At 40.0% G+C, this 19,675-nt stretch overlaps 2 protein-coding genes across 4 annotated transcripts; both read left to right on the top strand.

The window, feature by feature from the left end:
• The first annotated feature begins 1,267 nt into the window (after nt 1–1,267).
• LOC101168504 (inosine-uridine preferring nucleoside hydrolase-like) lies at nt 1,268–19,672 on the top strand. 2 transcript variants are annotated; one of them, XM_011489368.3, is made up of 7 exons: nt 1,268–1,469; nt 2,101–2,332; nt 3,167–3,346; nt 6,043–6,154; nt 7,041–7,177; nt 7,250–7,611; nt 18,204–19,672. In XM_011489368.3, exons 2-6 carry the CDS (start codon nt 2,153–2,155, stop codon nt 7,595–7,597), a joined length of 957 nt encoding a protein of 318 aa, XP_011487670.1. In that variant the 5' UTR covers nt 1,268–1,469; nt 2,101–2,152; the 3' UTR covers nt 7,598–7,611; nt 18,204–19,672. The 2 variants fall into 2 exon arrangements, with proteins under 2 accessions (XP_011487670.1, XP_004081530.1); XM_004081482.3 differs by lacking the exon at nt 18,204–19,672 and having other exon boundaries at nt 1,276–1,469; nt 7,250–7,963.
• On the top strand, nt 11,107–19,662 carry LOC101168254 (inosine-uridine preferring nucleoside hydrolase). 2 transcript variants are annotated; one of them, XM_020713343.2, is made up of 7 exons: nt 11,107–11,214; nt 12,721–12,797; nt 12,959–13,146; nt 15,325–15,504; nt 16,759–16,870; nt 17,632–17,768; nt 17,842–19,662. In XM_020713343.2, exons 1-7 carry the CDS (start codon nt 11,165–11,167, stop codon nt 18,187–18,189), a joined length of 1,092 nt encoding a protein of 363 aa, XP_020569002.1. In that variant the 5' UTR covers nt 11,107–11,164; the 3' UTR covers nt 18,190–19,662. The 2 variants fall into 2 exon arrangements, with proteins under 2 accessions (XP_020569002.1, XP_020569001.1); XM_020713342.2 differs by having other exon boundaries at nt 12,941–13,146.
• Nucleotides 19,673–19,675: the final 3 nt, after the last annotated feature.

Genomic DNA, 19,675 nt, shown 5'->3' with positions numbered 1-19,675 from the left:
TTGTCATTGGATGAACCAGAGGAGTCATGGGAGAAAGTCATGTCCTTTAGTCAGATGAGACCAAAATGGAGCTTATTTTGGTCTTAATTCCACTCGTCGGGTTGGGAGGAAGAAGAATGATGAGTACCATATCCCAACTGTGGAGCATGAGGGTAGTAGCATCATGCTATGGGGGTGTTTTTTGTGCACATTGGACAGGACGACTGTTCTGTATTAGGGAGAGGATGACCGTGTGTTGTGAGATTTTAGGGAACAACCTCTTTCCCTTAGTCAGAGCATGGGTTATGGCTGGGTCGTCCAACAAACAATGACCCGAAGCACACAGCCAGGATTACCAAGGAGTGGCTCCGTAAGAAGCATTTTAGGGTTCTGGAATTGCCTGGCCAGTCTCCAGACCTCAACTCGAAAATTTTTGGAAGGACCAGTGTAATTACAAACAAAGGCCACTGTCCTAAATATCAACATTGATTTGCTCAGGTGCCCAAACATGTATTTGCGGCAGTCATATACAAATAAATTATTTTTAAAAAGTGATTTCTAGATTTTTTTAGATCATGTCTGACAGTGGACATGCACGTAAGATGAAAATGTCAGACCACTCCATGATTTCTAAGTGGGAAAACTTGTACAATCACAGGGTGTTCAAATGCCTGCAGTATCTGTTGTCTCCTGAATTTTTCAATTATACTTTTCGCCTCTAGATGCTCTTTATTTGTCATCATGTTTTTCTTTACTTTCTGGAAAAGTTTTCTGCAAACTGTGTCCAAACTGTAATACATTAACAGTGTCTGGTTACAATAAATTAGAACTGTGCAACGTAATTGATCAAATACAACTTCACAATTTAATATTTAAATACTTCAGAATTGAATATAAAAATAGCCTTCAGAGCATTTGAACTTAATCTGCTCTGCAGGCTGTTAGGGTAACCAAAATGGTTTTTTTTCCATTTATAAAGTAGTTCATTAATAATTAAAAATGTGTTGCAGTTTCTGTTTTCTAGGAAGACGGAGAAGAATTTTTGTAAATATCACTTAGTGGTGACTGCAGCAAACTGAAGTGATGGCTAAAGACAGAATTTATTAAGATAAGTTGCACAATTGCCACCTACATATTTACCAAGTTTATTTTAACCATCACACTTTTTCTGAATAGTTATTTTTGAGACTATCTGATATTTTAAAACAATAAGAAAAACTCACATTTAAATATGAATTGTATTAATTGTACTTTTTCACATATATGTTGATATTTTTGTATTTCTAGACAGGAACCGTATGTCCCTCATCTCCTTTGATACCGTTGGACAGGCTTCTGATGAGCTTGTTTATTCATTATCTTCTGTTTCCTGTTGCATCACTCTCTCCATTCTGCCGTCTGAGTTATCTTTGCTGCCAAAGGTTGTTTGCATCAGCGGCGGTCTGTGACAGCGGGTCACCACATTTTACGTTTCCCCCACTTGGCGACAGGTAAGCATTTCAATGCAGATTTGGGAAACTTTTCCAACCATAAAGACTGTATTTACTATAAAAATCAGTTTTCTGTCCTGCATGTGTTCAGTTTATTCCTTTACTGTTTGGATTAAACATTAACCAAAGACGAAAGGTCAGAGCAGTCATCCTAAAATGCTGGACCCACATGCCTTCATTCCTCCATCGAGACTCTTTGGCTTTTTCGGAAAATGCTAATGACTAGAAATAAATAATGGATTTGTATTTTTGTTCACTTGTTTTAGTTGAATATGTTTCGTCATTTTAACATGTCAGAGAAAAATGATGGTAAAAGATTTCATCTTCTGTCAGAGAGGTTTAGTATTAAAAGAAGCTTAAAGCACATACTCTTAGGCAAAGTTCTTAAAGTATAAAATTGCATTTTCATGTGGACATTACAAAAGGGTTCTAAACTAATGTTAGAATATAAACATGCTATGTTTATAGGAGAAAAAGGACAAAGGCACACAATGTAATAATTGTAGTAAATGCCATGTTTGACTTGAGTTTCCTACATTTTCTATTCAAGTAAATCTGCTGTGGCAGGAAGATCTTCTTTGATACAGCATGTATTTTATTTTGAAAGAAACTTGTATGTTCTGCTTTAAAGTTAAAGGTTGCAGATCCCTGGGCTGGAGTGTTCTGTTCCTTCAGGCTGCAGGATGTCCAAAAAGCTGCTGGTGGACGTGGACTGTGGTGTGGACGATGCTCAAGCCATCATGCTGGCACTTGCCGCCCCAAACGTGCAGCTCCTGGGCATCACTTGCGTTCATGGAAACACATCAGTGGAGAATGTGTGTAAAAACTCTCTGCGTGTTCTGCAGGCCTGCAACAAACTGGAGGTGAGCTGCTAGAAAGCAGTTTGCGTTTGTTCCTTAAGCGTTGTTTCTTGAGAGTGGACTAGTGTATCTCCTGTCTTATACAGACATAAATATACACTCAAAAAGAAAAGACTGCAACAGTAAAGTCACCAAATGACGGAACATTTACTGTAATATATATGGCAATATCAGAAATGTGGTGTTCTCTTTACTGTAAGACTAAAATAACCAAATTGTAGCTGTAGAACTGTTTTCCTCACTCTGCTTGTTCCAAGCATAGATTTCTGTTATTTCCAGCAGACTCCTGGCCCGATCAAATACTTCCTTCTTTTAGAAGCAGCTTTGTGCGAAATAAAGACCTTCATAATGAGAACTTGAAAAATCTTGAAGAAGAAAAAAGATTTAATTCCCCATTGTTCAAAAGATTAAGAAAGAGAAACAACTAGATTGTATTATGTCTTTCACTTTTTGGGGTCATAGGGCTGCCAGAGCCTAACTTGACTACTGTTAGGCAAACTCCTAGACATGTTGTCGGGCCACACAATCACACATTCTCAGTTACACTTTAACCAAGTAAGTGAGTAGTGCCCGGAAAGTCATGCACACATGGGGAGAACAGCCACAGGTCCCAGCTAGGATTTCAACCAGGGTCTTCTCACTGTGAGGCGAGAGCACTCACCACCATTCCACTTGCCCTCACTCTAAACAATATTTTTTCTTTTCTCCAAAATAACACTTCAAGTTCATGAAGCTGCAATATTTTTTTCTTAACAATATTTTAATTGAGTTTCTGAAAGGTTGTAATATGATGACAGGATGAAATGACTGACATTAGTAAATATATGTTGTGCACAGATCCCAGTGTTTAAAGGTGCGGACAGACCGCTCCTGGGGGACAGCATTGATGCTGGACACTTCCATGGAGAGGACGGTTTTGGAGACGCTCCGGACTCCAACGCTCCCACTCTGGATCTGCTTCAGGAACAAGAAGCTGTGTCCGCCATGATCAGGATAGTGAATGAAAACGCAGGAGAGGTGAGATTTCAACAAACGCTCATTGGAAAAATAGACAGACATATTAGAAAAAATTATACCTCCTTTAATCACTAAGATTCTAACTTAGTTTACATTATTAATAGTTATTTTTTTATTTGAGGAGAGAGCTGTTGGTTTTCCAAGAAATGAATACTGAGGTTTCTATGTTCAGACTGACGCCTGATTTTTGTCCTTTGTTTTAGCAGCAATCTGTGAAATGTGTGCTGACATTGTAATCACTAGAATATGGTTGAGGCTGTCACTGTTTTAAAAAATCCAGATCATAATCCCTCTGCCACCGTGCTGGCCTGCTGTGGATGGATGGTTGTGTATTAATTTTAGTGAAACATCTCTGCTTTGGTCTGGGGCAAATACACTTCTTTATTTGTTGGGGCATCCATCCATCCATCCATCCATCCATCCATCCATCCATCCATCCATCCATCCATCCATCCATCCATCCATCCATCCATCCGTCCATCCATCCATCCATCCATCCATTTTCTTTTACTCATCCGGACTGATTTGCAGGGGGCAGCAGTCTAAGAATAGATATCTCTTCCTCCAGTTCCTCTGGGGGGACTCTAAGGCCATCCCAGGCCATTCGAGACAACAAGCGACACCAAGGAAGTTGTAGAAGGCCCATAGGCTGAAACCACTGTCCCTTGTCCAAAGGCAAAAGGGACACAATCCTTTTGTCTCAGTTGTCTATAATTAGGGGCTGATCTTGAGGTTTACAGGCAAGCTCACGCCAGGACGCTGCCTCTAACCATGAGCAACTCCAGAATGGTAGAACTCCTTAACTGTCTTTAAGGACTGAGTTTCAAAGACCTGGCTGTGCATAGAGGTGAACCTGACTATATCTAACCAGTACCTCTCAATGTCCCGCACCAGCTCAGGCTCCTTCCCTTCCAGATAGGTGTCATTCCAAGTCTCCAAAGTCAAATTTCATGTCCGGGTGTTGGGCTGCCAAGGCACTTTCCTTCAATTCACAACCAATCTAGAAGCGGCTTTGGTGCAGAGGTAGAGCGGTCAACCTCTGAGCAGAGGACTGCAGATGCGTTCCCACCCTGCGTGCCCATTTGTTGAAGTGTCCTTGGGGAAGACATTGAACCCTATATTACTTTTTGCGGTTATACATTGGTGCCAGTGTGGACCAGCAGAGCTGCCATCAATGTGTGATGTGTGTGTGGGTTAATAGGACTGTTAATATAAAGCACTTTGGGCTTTCTAAGAAGGTATTAAAGCGCCATATGCCATTTACTATCACGCCAGTCCCTTTTGAGCTCTGCTGCAGGTCATGGGTCAGCAGGGGAGTGGAGCCAAGGGAGAGTGTTCCCACACCTTCACTTTAGGCTAGGCTTGACTGAAGCCAGTGAGTAGATCCTTGGCCATCAGGCGCACATCTGTAAGCCCCAAGCCTAGGCCTGGCTCTGTAACTCCAATCTGGGTGGCGTAATCAAATATTGATTTTTTTTTCCCTCTTCTCTTTAAGGGGTTCTGAACCCCTATTTCTCTGGTTTTGTCATCAAGGATCTGTCTGCCATGGGAGACCCTAGCAGGGGCATTAGCCACAGATTAGTTCAGAGGATCACTAGAGCTCTTAAACCCTTTCAACACTTTATAGTGGCGCTTCACAGAGGAGTTAGGTGAGGCCGTGGTTCCAAATGTTTTTGACCTGAAAACCCTGTAGGGCTTTCTGTCCTACAGGAGTAAACCCTCATTTATATGTTGTGATTTTGTTAAGGTGCTCTTAGAGACTAAAAACAAAGTGCAGGCCAAAGGATTTGTTCCTGAAAGTCAATGAACAAACCCTACTGTTCTGATCTATTGTGTTCTGATATAAAGGCCCGCAGCACCTCAGATGATTTATTCCTTTTCTTTTTTGTTTTTCAGTGACCATCGTTAAATTGGGGGAACTTTCTGGGCTTCTTATTCCCATTGCTATTTGAATGTATTTTGCAATATTTAAGTTTATTATATTTGTTTTGTGCTAATATGGAATTTGGAATTATTCCGAAATTAAAAGACGCTTCCTTGTCAGGAGAATTTTTTGACTGTGTGGAACATCATCAGAACTAATATTCATTCATTCATTTTCTTCCATTTGTCCCTTTTGGGGTCATGGGGTTCCTGGAGCCTATCCCAGCCACTTATGGGCAAAGGCAGGGGACACCCTGGAGAGGTTGCCAGTCAGTTGCAAGGTCACACGTATCCCACACCAATGCACACTCACACCTATTGACAATTTGGAGTGATCAATTAACCCATGAAGCATGTTTTTGGACGGTGGGAAGAAGCCAGAGTTCCCTGGAGAGAACCCATGTATGCACAGGGAGAACACAGAAAGGCCCCCCATTGGTGTTCTGTTTCAGGTCCCCCAGCCAGGACTTGAATCAGGTGCCTTCTTGCTGTGAGGCAAGAGCGCTAACCACTGCTCCACCGTGCAGCCCAAAGTCCAAAAACATGCTTCATAGGTTAATTGGCAACTCTAAATTGTCCATTGGTGTGAGTGTGAGATTGAATGGATACGTGATTGTGGACATTCTACCCTGCGATAGACTGGCGACCTGTCCAGGGCATCCCCTGCCTTCGCCCACAAGTGGCCGGGATAGGCTCCGGCAGCCCAGTGACCCCGAAAGGGATAAAACGGAATAGAAAGTGAATGAATAGAAAAAATGAATGAACATCATCAGGTGTCTCTGGTTGCCACGGGGCCTCTGACTAACTTGGCTCTGGCTGTGAGGTTGGACCCGTCTCTGCCGAGCAAACTCCGAGGGCTCTACATCATGGGGGGCAACACTGAGTGTGAGTAAAACACTGTCAGACTCTCAAGTCCTGGAAGTGACCTTTATGCTTCAGATGATACTCAGCTTTATGATACAATATTCAAGAAAGAAATTTTAAGCTGTCATAACAGACTCAAACCAGAGTCTTAGCCTCACATTGACCAGCCTTCGGACATCGACATCCAGAACTGGAAGTCCTTCATATCGCTTGAAAAAAACTTTATTTTAACTGGCGACCATAACAGTTGCATTTTTCCCGTTTTAAGTTTTAGTAAACATTTTTCTACAATTTTGAACACGTTAGGGTTAGTTGTGTAATTTCTGTTTCTGGCCAATGGTGTCAAGCGTCATCTTGTCTGCAACCAAGTCCCTCAAATTAATGAGCTTTGTAGCATCTATCGCATAGTAAAACTAAAAAAATCACAAATTTATAGAAGTTTAAAGTACAGATCTCCTGCAGACTGGACCAATCTAACATACCTTGACTGGATCATCTCAAAACTGCAATTCTTTTTTTTTTTACTCAAACCTCCATGCTTAACAAAACGGGATATTTATGTGTTAAAGTTTCCAAACCTGGAGGAGGTATACAAACCGAATGGTCTGACTTTGTTGGATAAGTCCAGCAGTTTGTTTGGACACTAAATATTTGTGGGGCTTCTTGTTCTTTTTATGATCAGAACTTGGGGTAAATCATTTATGCTGTTTCTAAAATGGCCTCAGAGCTTCACACTACTGAACTTTGACATGTTTACTGATGGCTGGGAAATGGCTGCTACTTTCCATTAAAAGTATCTAAAATTTACTTGGCATAGCCCTATCTTCACTGTCTGACATGATGTAGATTTGTCCCACAAAAAAGCATAACTTCAGAAAGTGTCTATAATCTGCCTCCTGTGTCTCAGCTCGAGGAAACACCAGAGTATGTGGCGAGTTTAACTTCATTGCCGATCCTGAAGCTGCGTACATCGTCCTAAAAGATTATCAGTGTCCCACATACTTGGCCTGCTGGGAGTTTACCTGCTACAACAAACTATCCTGGGTAAAAAAAAAAGAAAAAGGTTGCAATAGTTGTATCTTATAGATGAAAATGACTCAGATTCTGTTTTTGCAGGACTTCTGTGAGGCCTGGTTGGCTCAGGACAGCCACAAAGCTCGCTTCATGGAGACCATCTTCCGCCACAGCATCCAGGCATCCAAAAGTAAACGCTTTGAGAAAGTGTTTTTTGCCGGCACGGGCCTCACTTCCTGCGACTCCTACGCCATGGCGGCCGCCGTGGATGACTCCTTCATCATAGAAAGCGACTGTTACCCCGTCAGTGTGGAGTTGACAGGAAGTCACACCAGAGGAATGATGGTGGTGGACACGCTGGGCTTTCTGAAGAAGAGCCACACGGCTTTTATCATGAAGAAGGTGGACATGGAGAAGTTCAAGCAGATGATGATGGCTGCTCTGAAATAGCAGCTTTAGTTCAGGCTGAAAGTTTAATGTGTTCAGAAAAAAACTGCTCCTGGACGTAATGTGCAGGTCATAAACACATCTAATGCTTACTGTATTTCCCACACTATGAGGCACACTTGTATTATTGTAAATACGCTAATGTGGCTAATATGTAGCTGTGTTGAACTATATTTTTAGGTGTTACTGACAAGGTTGTGACTTAGTGTAGTTCCAGTAACTTTTGTTTTTGTTCTATCAGGCTGCTTTTTCACATGTTGCAAACAAAGTTGGGAGTTACAGGTATTGTTAATCGCTAACATGGCTAACATGTTGTGTGCTGACAAACAAGTTACTGCGGAAGCAGTTAATAAAGTCTGACTGACTGATGGGCTCGTCTCTGACTCTTTTGTCTTGCTTACTGTACCTTATAGTTCGATGTGCCTTACATATGACATAATTTCAAAAACAGACCATTCATTGATGGTGCACCCTGTAACCTGCAGCGCCCTTCAGTTCAGAAAATACTGTAATGTTTGGAGGATTTTGGTGTTGAAACCAAGTTGATAAGCCAAACTTTTTGTTCCAGTGAAAGCAAGAACACCATGACAATTCTGCTGCTGCAGCCCATCTGCCTTAAGGTTGGATGTGTTGTGAATTCACAGATGCTCTTCTGCAGACTTCGGTTAGAACCAGTGCTTATTTGAGTTATTTTTGACTTTCTATCAGCTGGAACCAGTCTGGCCATTCTCCTCTGACCTCTAGCATCAACAAGCCAATTCCGCCCACAGAACTGCTGCTCACTGGATGCTTTTTTTTATTCGGACCATTCTCTGTAAACCTCAGAGATGGTTGGGGGAAGGCCTGTTATCGCGATATCAAGCTGTGCAATATGCATATCACAAAAGATGGTGGAACTGAAACAAATGGTTACCTTTAATGGGCTAAAACAATCTTATGGCAGTTTAAAGTATTTAACGAATCACATAAATCCCTTTATGTATGTGTTGTGCATAACGGTTTTCCTCATATAGTGCAGCTCTAGTTGTGGGTGAAAATCCCAGTAGATCATCAGTTTCTGAAATACAGAAACTGATGATCTACTGGGATTGACCGTGTCAACGACTGCAGACCCTTAGCCCTCACGTCTGTAATCATTAAGTGCTTGAAGCGACTCCTGCACTGTCCCCTAACTCCCATTGACCCTTTGACCCCTCCAGTTTGCCTATAGGGGAACAGTGGGTTGATGCGCCTACAATCAAATAGAAACATGACAACATTGAAGAAACTAAATTAAACGAATCTATACATGTGAATCCATTTGTATACTGTGCTTTAAGAACTTTGTCTTTGAATTGTAACCACACAATGATGAGCAGAAGAAGATAAGAAAATAAACTTTAAGCTTATTCCAATCATAAACCACTCTGACAGTAGATTAAAACCTTTTACCATCATTTTGCTGTCATCTGACATGTTAGAAATCTAAGCAAAAATCACTAAACTTAGTGAACTAGAACCAATCAACCAAAACAGACTCATTATTTGTTCAAATTGTTAGCATTTCTCTTCAAAGCCAAAGAGCAGCAATAGGAGAATCCTTTGAGGACCAGAGCTGGAGACCATCGCTTTTAGTGATAGAGAGAATATAAAACTGTTTTTTGCATGAAATCCATCATTTCTAGTCCTGCAGGTTGTTGCTAGATTTGATTTCCTTCTGTTGTTGTTTCACCTTTTGGCACATCCCTTCAGGGGTCACCACAGTGAATCAGCTTTCACTGATTCACACAGGTGGTTTGGCAGAGAGTTTGTATGCTAGATGCTCCTGATGCAGCCCTGTATTGTCAAGGTACATGGAGACCCAGAGAGGCAGTCTGACAGGTGGATTTGAGCTTTTTAGCTTTTTAGCAGGTTTGCCTCCTCTGGGAAGCAAACCAAGGTTTCTTGTGCAGCAGTCCTACACCCAGCCCACAGAGCTGTAATGGGTAAAGTTTGTCTTCAGTTAGTGTAACATTTTGTTTGTAGTGTCTTCTTTTGGTCACTAGGGTGTGCAGCTGCTTTGTTTTTGGTCTGATGTTCATGTTTGTTTGGAATATTTTGGAATTTAAAGGAAAGCATGTTTATATTTTTGTATGAGGACAATTTCCACTTTTTACATTACTTTTTAAAAGTTATTTTGTGTGTGATTTCTGTTAATATGATATAAATTGACTTTAAAAGCCACTTTTTAAGATGACTGTTTCCCACTAAAACAATCAAAATTTCCATATATCCATCCCTCCATCCATATATCCATCCATCCCTCCCTCCCTCCCTCCCTCCCTCCCTCCCTCCCTCCATCCATCCTTCCCTCGCTCCCTGCTGAATCCCTTTTAACCCTTGTGCTATCTTAGATGACCCCACCCTTACATTGACGTGCTATCCCTACTATGACAAAGGTGGATAAAGGTGAAGAGGATTTCATGTAATCCATGGACACCAGTGAAGTTTACAAATCAATGAAGAAAGATTTAGTGCACTGTTTTGTGGGGTCTAGATGACCCCACTCCCAATGTTAAAGTGCCTAGGATAGCACAAGGGTTATGGTTCAGCAGGGATGGCCAGTCTGCAACTCTTAGTTCTCCTGACTTAGTTCTCCACTCGTAGTTAGAAAATTATGTGCGAATAGTCACTTTCTCAATCGAAATATAGAAACTGGCGTCATATGTCGCGTGACGCCCAACCCAGTAATATATATCCATGGCAACTGCTTTTATGCTACTAAGCAGTATCCTGCACCTTAGGCAGTGTGATTTTACGAGGAAGAGGGCAGTTCTGATCAGGTCCAAATGTATTATTTAACCCTTGTGCAATCTTAGATGACCCCATCCTTACATTGACGTGTTCTCCCTACCATGACAACGGTGGATAAAGGTGGAAAGATTTCATGTAATCCAAGCCAAGTGTATGTTGTTTCTTAATCATGCTTGTTAATGTTTGCCTGTGATATGACTAATTCTGACATAATGGATAATTCTGAAATAATTTCTTTACTTATAACTATTACTTTACAGTTAAAAACGTGTTACTATCAGCTGTTTACTCATTAAAGTTTTTTCTCATAATAATGGGTTGTAAGAATAAAAGTTAAATTAAAGTGCTAGTTCTTTGTGATCTCTGTACTATCAAACAAAAACAGCCAGACACAATAAAACTATAAAATAATTTTCAAAGATCATCTATCATAAAAGAAGCATCTAAAATAGACTTTTTTCAGATTGTTAAAGCAAATGACTCTTTAACAAATTCAAGTATGTGAGGCAGACCAAATCACAATGGAAAACCTTCATCTGTAAACATTTGAAAAGAATGAAAAGAATGTAATCCTATTTTAGAAAAAAATAAAAACTTCAACCAATAATTTTATTCAAAGCAAGTATCATTGTTAAAATAATTGTTCCAAAAAAGAAAGAATGATAATAGACTTGGTTTGTTTTTGTAGGTAAACGCCACGCCACCAGAGGGCGCTACAATAACAAAAACTTGTAGAAGGACAGGAATAAACGTAGAAGAAAGGAAGCGTAAGTAAAATAAGGGGGAACAAGTTAATAAATGCTTTCCTTTGGACTTTTTTCGCTATTTGGTGTTTCTTCTGTATGGAGGTGAGACGCTGCTGCACTCAAACTACACGGACATCGACCTTCGCTCGGTTTTCTGCTGATATTTACCGCGAAGCGTTATGCCGCTCCACCGGCTCCAGACCGGGCGGCTCAGGCAGCCAGGAGCTCTGCCGGCCGCTGGAACTATGTAACGGAACGGAGATGTAACGTGATGTACGTTACATCTCCTTTAAATCCACAGTAGTCACGAACAGATATGAGTCGTTATTGTTGTTAAACTCGATGAGGGTGGTCAGTCTCGCTTTTATTTAGCAATAAATGTTGGCTTTGTTTAGTGAAGTTATTTAAATCGTGCTTTTTAAATAACTCACTGCATTTTGAATTTTGTCAAGAATTAAACAAATGTTTATTGTAACATTTTTGTTATATTTTAGGTGTTTATTGCCTTAATAAGCTTCTAGACACAATAAAAATGGAAGTTAGTTTCCAATTAGCAATCAGCGTTCTTCTTTATTGTTTAAGTCTGTCGTCTCCATAGTCATCGCAATGATACCCGTTACCGCCAGATGGCGCTATTGCTCTATTTGTGAACATCTTCAAGCTTCTCTTTACTTTACGGAACTGTTTTCTGTGAAGTCCAAACTTATAACAACATTACTTCAGAATTGTGCTGCATTACTTTACAATTCTATTTTATTTAAATTTTTTGTTTTGTTTTTATGAGTTTAATTGATAGGGGCATGGTACAATAAAATGCATCTCTGCAAAAGGACAAGTTTAGCAAAAGGCTATTTTTCATCATTTTTCATACAGATTTGGCCCCCTAAAACCAAATATAGACATGAACAGAAATATATATTAACGTTATAAAAGGGTAAAAAATGCAATATAATTAAAAGTAAGTATTAACCTAAATTATTTCTCCTTGGCATGAATGTTAAAATAAGACTGTACAACCTATATAAAAATGGCCTGCAGAGCATTTAATCTTAATCTGCCGTATGTGTTGTCATGGTAACCAACCTGTTTTTAGCTGATAAAGTACAGGTAGGTTTTTACTAAAGAAACAGAGTTTGTGTTTAAAATATTTGTTGCAGTTTCTGTTTTCTGCTGCGAAACACTAAAACCTGTGGGAAGATAGAAGAATTGCTCTACATGTAACTTAGTGGTGATTGCAGCAAAATGAGTTGATGGCTGATGACAGAACATATTCATAATGAACTCATTTGGCCAACAGCATAGTTCCCAGGTTTGTTTGAGCAGGTATTTGCTCTAGATGTAGAGTCGTTGATTGGTTTTAGAGATTAGAGATATTTTATAATGCCGTAATAGAAGCCAATATTTAAATGTAAATTGTATTGATTGTACTTTTACAAATGTGTTTTGATATTTTTCTATTCTTTGACAGGAACAGTGTATATATGTGTCCTTCATCTCCTTTGATACAGTTGGACAGATTTCTGATGAGCTCGTTTATTCGTTATCTTCTGCTTCCGGTTGCATCACTCTCTCCATTCTGCCGTCTTTCTGTCCTCTTTGCTCCCAAAGGTCGTTTTCAGCAGCGTGTCGGCAGCGGTCTGTGACAGCAGGTCACCACATTCTACGTCTCTCCCACTCGCTCACAGGTAAGAGTTTTTATTTAGATTAAGGAAACTTTTCCAACCATAAAAACATATTTCCATAAAAAAAAAACAGTTTACTGTCCCGTATGTGCTCAGTTTATTCCTTTACTGTTTGGATTAAACATTAACCAAAGACGACGGTTTAGAGTGTTCTGTTCCTTCAGGCTGCAGGATGTCCAAGAAGCTGCTGGTGGACGTGGACTGTGGTGTGGACGATGCTCAAGCCATCATGCTGGCGCTTGCCGCCCCAAACGTGCAGCTCCTGGGCATCACTTGCGTTCATGGAAACACGTCGGTGGAGAACGTGTGTAAAAACTCTCTGCGTGTTCTGCAGGCCTGCAACAAACTGGAGGTGAGCTGCTGCAAAGCAGTTTCAAACCTGCGTTCAAAGGAGAAGGTCAGAGTTTTCAAGGAAGTTCTGGTTCTGAACTACAAGTGGAAAGAGTTTTGTAAAGGTTGTTCTACTGGCATCATGTGACATGTCAGCCTGTTTGAATAACGCTCCAACAATAAGCGTTTGTTCCTTAAGCCTCATGATTTGAAGCAGAAATTGGAGAAGTGTGTTTCCTGTTTTTATACACTCAGAAAAAAAAGACTGAAACATTGTGAGGAGCAATAAAGTCAGTAAATGACGGCAACATTTGCTGTTCTAACAGCAGTATTAGTATTTCGTACTTTGAGTGTGAAAGAGCCACTTTGAAACTGTAGAACTTTAGTACTCCCTTTGTTTACCACAAACAGAGACTTTTCATTTTCATTTTTTCATTATCCATCACTTACTGCTTTAATAAAGCAGCTTTGAGAAAATTACCACAGTAGGAAAAAGCTAGAAAACCTTCATAATAGAAACTTAAAGGGCTTGAAGAAAAAATCCTGTTGTCCTGATTGTTCAAAGGACTAAAAAAAAAGAGTAAAGAATACATTTTAAGAGGTAAAACTTTCAACTTCAAACTTTCACTTTTTCATTAAAAACTTTTCACTTTAATGAAGCTGCAGTAATTTTATTCTAGCAATATTTTAATCAAGTTTTTTGTAATTTTAGCATTTTTAAATGAATAAAACTTTATTTCTCTCGCACTAGTCGCGGTGCCAAAGCGCTTTACAATAAAATAGATGAAAAAAAAATGGTTTAAAATTGAGCTAATTAAGAACAAAACAACAGCATAAAATTACAACAGAGAATAAAATACACGAACGACAAAACAAATAGAATTAAATGAGGAAAATAAAGACGCCACCAACTACCGAGTATTGAAAGCCATTCAAAAAAAAAAGTAAGTCTTAAGTTGACCTTTCAACCTGTTTAGTTCTGATACTATGCACAGTTTGGGAAGAATATAATTCCATAACTGAGGACAGGAAATGGGAAAAGCACCCAGTGTTTCTCTGGGACACATGAAGCAGATGTGTTGGCTGACCTTAAAACTGTAGAATGGCTGCAGACAGTTGAAGGTTTTGTTGAGTCATACAGGGGCAAGACCACATTGCTTCTCACGTTTTCCCCCACAATCTATATGTCATAAACACTTATCAGTCTATTTTCTTAGACTTGTTCTTTCCAGGAACCGTCCTGCAGCATGACTGTACCGGACCAAAGCAGCAGTAACAAGTGTTGAGCCTGATGTTGATACAAACGTTGAAAATTAGTCAGCAGAATATAAAGTTTGAATGAACTTCCGACATGGACAGCAAAGCTCAAGACTTCCATCATTTCTGCCTCTAGTGGTTTTGCCCGCCCTCGTAGTTCCTGATTTGTACTAGTATATGATTTATATTCACGTGGTTTTGTTTACTAGCTTTGGTTTAGTTGGTTTACTAGCTTGACGGCAATCTGAATACAGACCGAAGCGAAGGTTCAGAGCTCGATCCGGACCAAATTAAGTGGACTGAGTCTGGAACAAATGATTTTCCCCAGTCTGACAACATCCTCAAAGCGAACCGAAGCTCAGTCCGATCGGAAACGTACCGACACCACCTCCAAAGATGGGGCTGAGAGTGGTTCCTGGTCCCGGACCAGGGTCCACTTGGGTGTTTTCAGACAGAGAATTTGTTCCGGATTATTGGGGTAAACAAACTCGGGTTCACTTTAAGCTAACCAAATGTGTCCAGTCTGATTACAGACAAGTTGAGGTAAGGTTTTGTCTTAGAAGAGGCTGGACCACAGCATGTGTAACCCTGGTGCTATCCTATGGGGTCAAGATGACCATTGACATGTTCTCCATACCATGACACAAGTGGATAAAGGTGGAAAGATTTCATGTAATCCATGGACACCAGTGAAGACAAAAGTTCAGCGCACTGTCTAGATGACCCAATTCCCAATGTTAAAGTGCCTAGGATAGCACAAGGTGTAAAAAGCAGTTGGAACGACTCCAGAACTTGAGGAAGTGTTAATAAAGGTCCAAAGTCCAGGTCCCACAATATCAAAACCTCCCTTTAGAATTTCAATATGAAAGCTGTTTCTACAGAACGGTTGTAATATGATAACAGGATGAAATGACTGACATTAGTTAATATATGTTGTGCACAGATCCCAGTGTTTAAAGGTGCGGACAGACCGCTCCTGGGGGACAGCATTGATGCTGGACACTTCCATGGAGAGGACGGTTTGGGAGACGCTCCAGACTCCAACGCTCCCACTCTGGATCTGCTTCAGGAACAAGAAGCTGTGTCTGCCATGATCAGGATAGTGAATGAAAACGCAGGAGAGGTGAGATTTCAACAAACACTCATTAGCTCGTTGGTTTTCCAGAAAACAAATACTGAAGTTTTTGTGTTCAGACGAAGGTCTGATCTTTGACCATTTTTTAATCTGGTGATTCCGTGACTACAGTGCGTTCCAAATGATCATTCAGATGATATTTTTCTATAATGTATTTTCTAAATACTCATTGCAAATGACAGTCAGCATAATTTTCAAGTCTCTAAACATTAGAGTAAATACTAAATGTCATTAAACCAACCTCCTAAAGATAACAGTCTTTTCTTTTTCAAAAAATAAAATATTCAAATGCAATGTTCCAGATACGCAGCACAGACTTCCACAGCATTTGATAGATTCTAATCAACTGAAAATGGACATTTGTTGAATTTACTGCATTAGGAGGTCATATTTACAAAAATCAAAAGCTTTCCATTTGAACGTAGGACCCTTATTTTGTAGCAGCGTCAAAATTCTTGCATCCATTGAATTTGTGACTTTTGGAGACTTTCTGCTTACATTTCTTTGCAGGATGTCAGAACATCCTCCCAGAGCTCCTGTTTGGATATGAACTGACAGGATTCTCCTGAGGTTCTCAATAGGGTTGAGGTCAGGGGAGGCTGAGGGCCACACCATCAGTTTATCTCCTTTTATGCCCAAAGCAGCCAATGATGCAGAGGTATTCCTTGCAGCATGACATGGTGGATTGTCATGGAGATGATTTTTGTTATGGAAAGCACGGTTCTTTAGTCAGAAACTCCACCTACCTTTCAGAGGTCATTTTCACATCTTCAGGGACCCTAAAGAGGCCGACCAGCTCTCTGCGTTCGATTCCCAGGGCGTGTAAAAAATCCAAAACCTTCCCCACTTCTGCCTATCTGGGTCTCCCTGTGCTGTAAATGTACAGGGTTGTGTCAGGAAAGCCATCTCTGCCAAAGCACCTGTGCTGATTCGCTGTGGCGACCCCTGAGGAAATGTGCCGAAAGGTGACCAACATTTTGTTATCAAGGAGGTTCTAGAAACTAAAAAAAAAAAAAAATACAGACAAACGTTTGATGCTGAAAGTACATCAATGAACAAACCCAACTGTTCTGATCTGTTGTGTTCTGATATAAAGGCCCGCAGCGCCTCAGGTGATTTATTCCTTCTCTTTTTGGTCTTTCAGTGACCATCGTTAAACCGGGTCTGGGATGAACTTTTGTGGGAGCTTACTCCCGTTGCTATGTGTCAGGAGAATGTTTTGACTGTGTGGAACATCATCAGGTGTCTCTGGTTGCCACGGGGCCTCTGACTAACTTGGCTCTGGCTGTGAGGTTGGACCCGTCTCTGCCGAGCAAACTCCGAGGGCTCTACATCATGGGGGGCAACACTGAGTGTGAGTAAAACACTGTCAGTCTCTCAAGTCCTGGAAGGGACCTTTATGCTTCAGACCACAGTTTATGAAGCTGCGACCACAAACATCACAATCCCACAGAGTCTCTGCTGCTGCATTGTAGCAGATCAACCTCTGGATGCTGTCAGACTTCCTTCAGTTAAACAATGATAGTCGTTGTCATGGAAACACAAAGGTAGAAAGAAAATGACCAGAAGAGGTGATTTCTACAGTAAATAAAGGACCAATATTCAAGTTAGAAATGTTTAGGTGGTTACCAGCTGCATGTAGGAGAGTTTAGAAATCACTTAATGGTGTGGGAGCCAAACATCTGTCACATCTGTTTGTGGTTCACAAACATTTCTTCCCTTTTTTGAGATTAGCAGGTTCTGAGACACTCTGAGCCCAAACCAGTACTGCTCCATCTCCATGCTTAAAAAAGGGGAGATTAATGTTTGTTGATGTCTTGGAGCTGGCAGAGACCAAACAGTCTGACTTTGGCCTCCTTTGTTCAGGGCGTTGTTGTTGTTGAAGTCCTGCAGTTTGGACAGATGGATGATGTTTGTGGGACTTCCTGTTCTTTTTGCTGGAATGACTCTAAAGGAATACATGTAATAATAAACATTAAGCTCTCTGCATGAGGACTGTAGAGTCTGAGGTGACGCTTTAGTCGTTGTTTTTCTTTTTGTTTCTTTGAAAACAAAATGATTGTATCTTGTTTCTACAACAGTTTCAGAGTTTGTCCTCTGCCTCCTGTGTCTCAGCTCGAGGAAACACCACAGTGTGTGGCGAGTTTAACTTCACTGCCGATCCTGAAGCTGCATACATCGTCCTAAAAGATTATCAGTGTCCCACATACTTGGCCTGCTGGGAGTTTACCTGCTACAACAAACTATCCTGGGTAAAAAAAAAAAAAAAACAAGATTGCAATAGTTGTATCTTATAGATGAAAATGACTCAGTCTGTTTTTGCAGGACTTTTGTGAGGCCTGGTTGGCTCAGGACAGCCACAAAGCTCGCTTCATGGAGACCATCTTCCGCCACAGCATCCAGGCATCCAAAAGTGAACGCTTTGAGAAGGAGTGTGTGGCCGGCACGGGCTTCATTTCCTGTGACTCCTACGCCATGGCGGCCGCCGTGGATGACTCCTTCATCATAGAAAGCGACTGTTACCCCGTCAGTGTGGAGTTGACAGGAAGTCACACCAGAGGAATGATGGTGGTGGACAAGCTGGGCTTTCTGAAGAAAAGCCACACGGCTTTTATCATGAAGAAGGTGGACATGGAGAAGTTCAAGCAGATGATGATGGCTGCTCTGAAATAGCAGCTTTAGTTCAGGCTGATGCAACTCAGCAGAAACAGCAGATTTTGGATCATTACACCTGTTGTTTAGTTCAAAACTTTAGACTAACAGTTATTTTAAAAATCCAACTCACCCCAGTTTAGGGTACACGTCATTTTGACAGAAAATTTTCTAAAATCAGCTCCAAATCATCTCATTTGGAATGATCTGCTCTGAAAATTATTGACCCTAAAGAATCAAAGATATCTGATATTTTATATTTGTTTACATTAGTTTATTCCACCTTTATAAGTTTGAAAATGTGAGCAAATGCAGATTTACCGAACTTAATATAAATAATATTGTTGTATTAATGTGCTTGAATATAGAAGTGTAGCTAAAAAGCTTATTTAAATTATTTCCAATCAGTCAATCGTTGCAAATGTGAATTTAAACCTTAGAAAAGAAAACAAACCCTGGACATGAATCACTATTGTTATAAAATACTTGATCTGTATAAAGTTTCTAAAACTTTATTAATAATTGCCAAACCAAACATAAAATGTGTAAAAAAAATACAAAGAAACAAATGAGAATGACTGACAATGTTAAATAAAAAGAGCTAACACTTGAATCACTTTAGGAACTTCAGTCTAGCTTAACATTTTATCAAAGACTAGAAGAAAACTGAATTTGAGCAACTGCCGAAAAAACACTTCTGAACGGAGACGACGACTTTAAGAATGAATTCCATGATATTCATTCATCGATGCAAAAGAATTAGCTGTCCTTATTTAAATGACCCCTTCACATAATCTGCATGTTTAAAGTCCGAAATCAAACTTAATGTTATGCAAACTGCAAAATTTGTAGGTAATGAATTTTATGTAATTCAGTAACAACGGGTTAAAAATGTGTGGATTAAATTTCAATCTGTATCTTTATTTCCCTAAACATTCATGTCAATATTTTTGTATCTTAAACTAATGTGAGAAAAAACTAACAAATCACCCAAAATTTATACAATTATTATATCATTAAATATAATGCAAATTTTTTATTGTAGATTTCATAAAAGGATTTAAAAAAACATTTTAATTCCAAAAATATGTGATTTTTTTTTCTGTCTTCTTAGATGCAGTAGACGGTACGGGGTCAAACACGTACTTGGTTCAAATCTATAGCCGTTTCCTGAGATTAAATGTGTGAAAAACGAATCACTAAAGTGAGGAAAAACCACAACAATAATGATTGAATTGAGGAAATCTGGTAACTAATATTACGGAGCTCAATCGGAGGCCCTGCTGAAAATGATTTTGGGTTTTACATTTGTAATCATATTTCCACAGTAAATTCCTGTGGCGTTCAGGGAACAGGTCATCCTAAGAAAGATGACTTCCTTCTGGGTTTTTGTTATAGCACTGAGAACTTCTGTTTGGTCATTTTCTGTGACTGATGATGTCCTTCTGAAAGATTGGACCTTTTTTCTGGAAGTATTAAAGCTGAAAAGATGAAGCACTTTAAATGC

The sequence above is a fragment of the Oryzias latipes genome, chromosome 21 (genome assembly GCF_002234675.1).
Source record: "Oryzias latipes chromosome 21, ASM223467v1".
Classification (NCBI taxonomy): Eukaryota; Metazoa; Chordata; class Actinopteri; order Beloniformes; family Adrianichthyidae; genus Oryzias; species Oryzias latipes.
The sequence above is the reverse complement of the archived record's forward strand: the minus strand, read 5'-3'. Positions and strand labels throughout refer to the sequence as shown.

Coding starts and splice junctions, on each gene's coding strand:
- LOC101168504 (XM_011489368.3), top strand. CDS start 2,153: ATGTCCAAAAAGCTGCTGGTGGACGTGGACTGTGGTGTGGACGATGCT. Junction 6,155..7,040: donor CATGGGGGGCAACACTGAGT/GTGAGTAAAACA, acceptor CCTGTGTCTCAG/CTCGAGGAAACACCAGAGTA. Junction 7,178..7,249: donor GCTACAACAAACTATCCTGG/GTAAAAAAAAAA, acceptor CTGTTTTTGCAG/GACTTCTGTGAGGCCTGGTT.
- LOC101168254 (XM_020713342.2), top strand. CDS start 11,165: ATGCTTTCCTTTGGACTTTTTTCGCTATTTGGTGTTTCTTCTGTATGG. Junction 11,215..12,720: donor GGTGTTTCTTCTGTATGGAG/GTGAGACGCTGC, acceptor TTGCTCCCAAAG/GTCGTTTTCAGCAGCGTGTC. Junction 12,798..12,940: donor TCTCTCCCACTCGCTCACAG/GTAAGAGTTTTT, acceptor ACGACGGTTTAG/AGTGTTCTGTTCCTTCAGGC.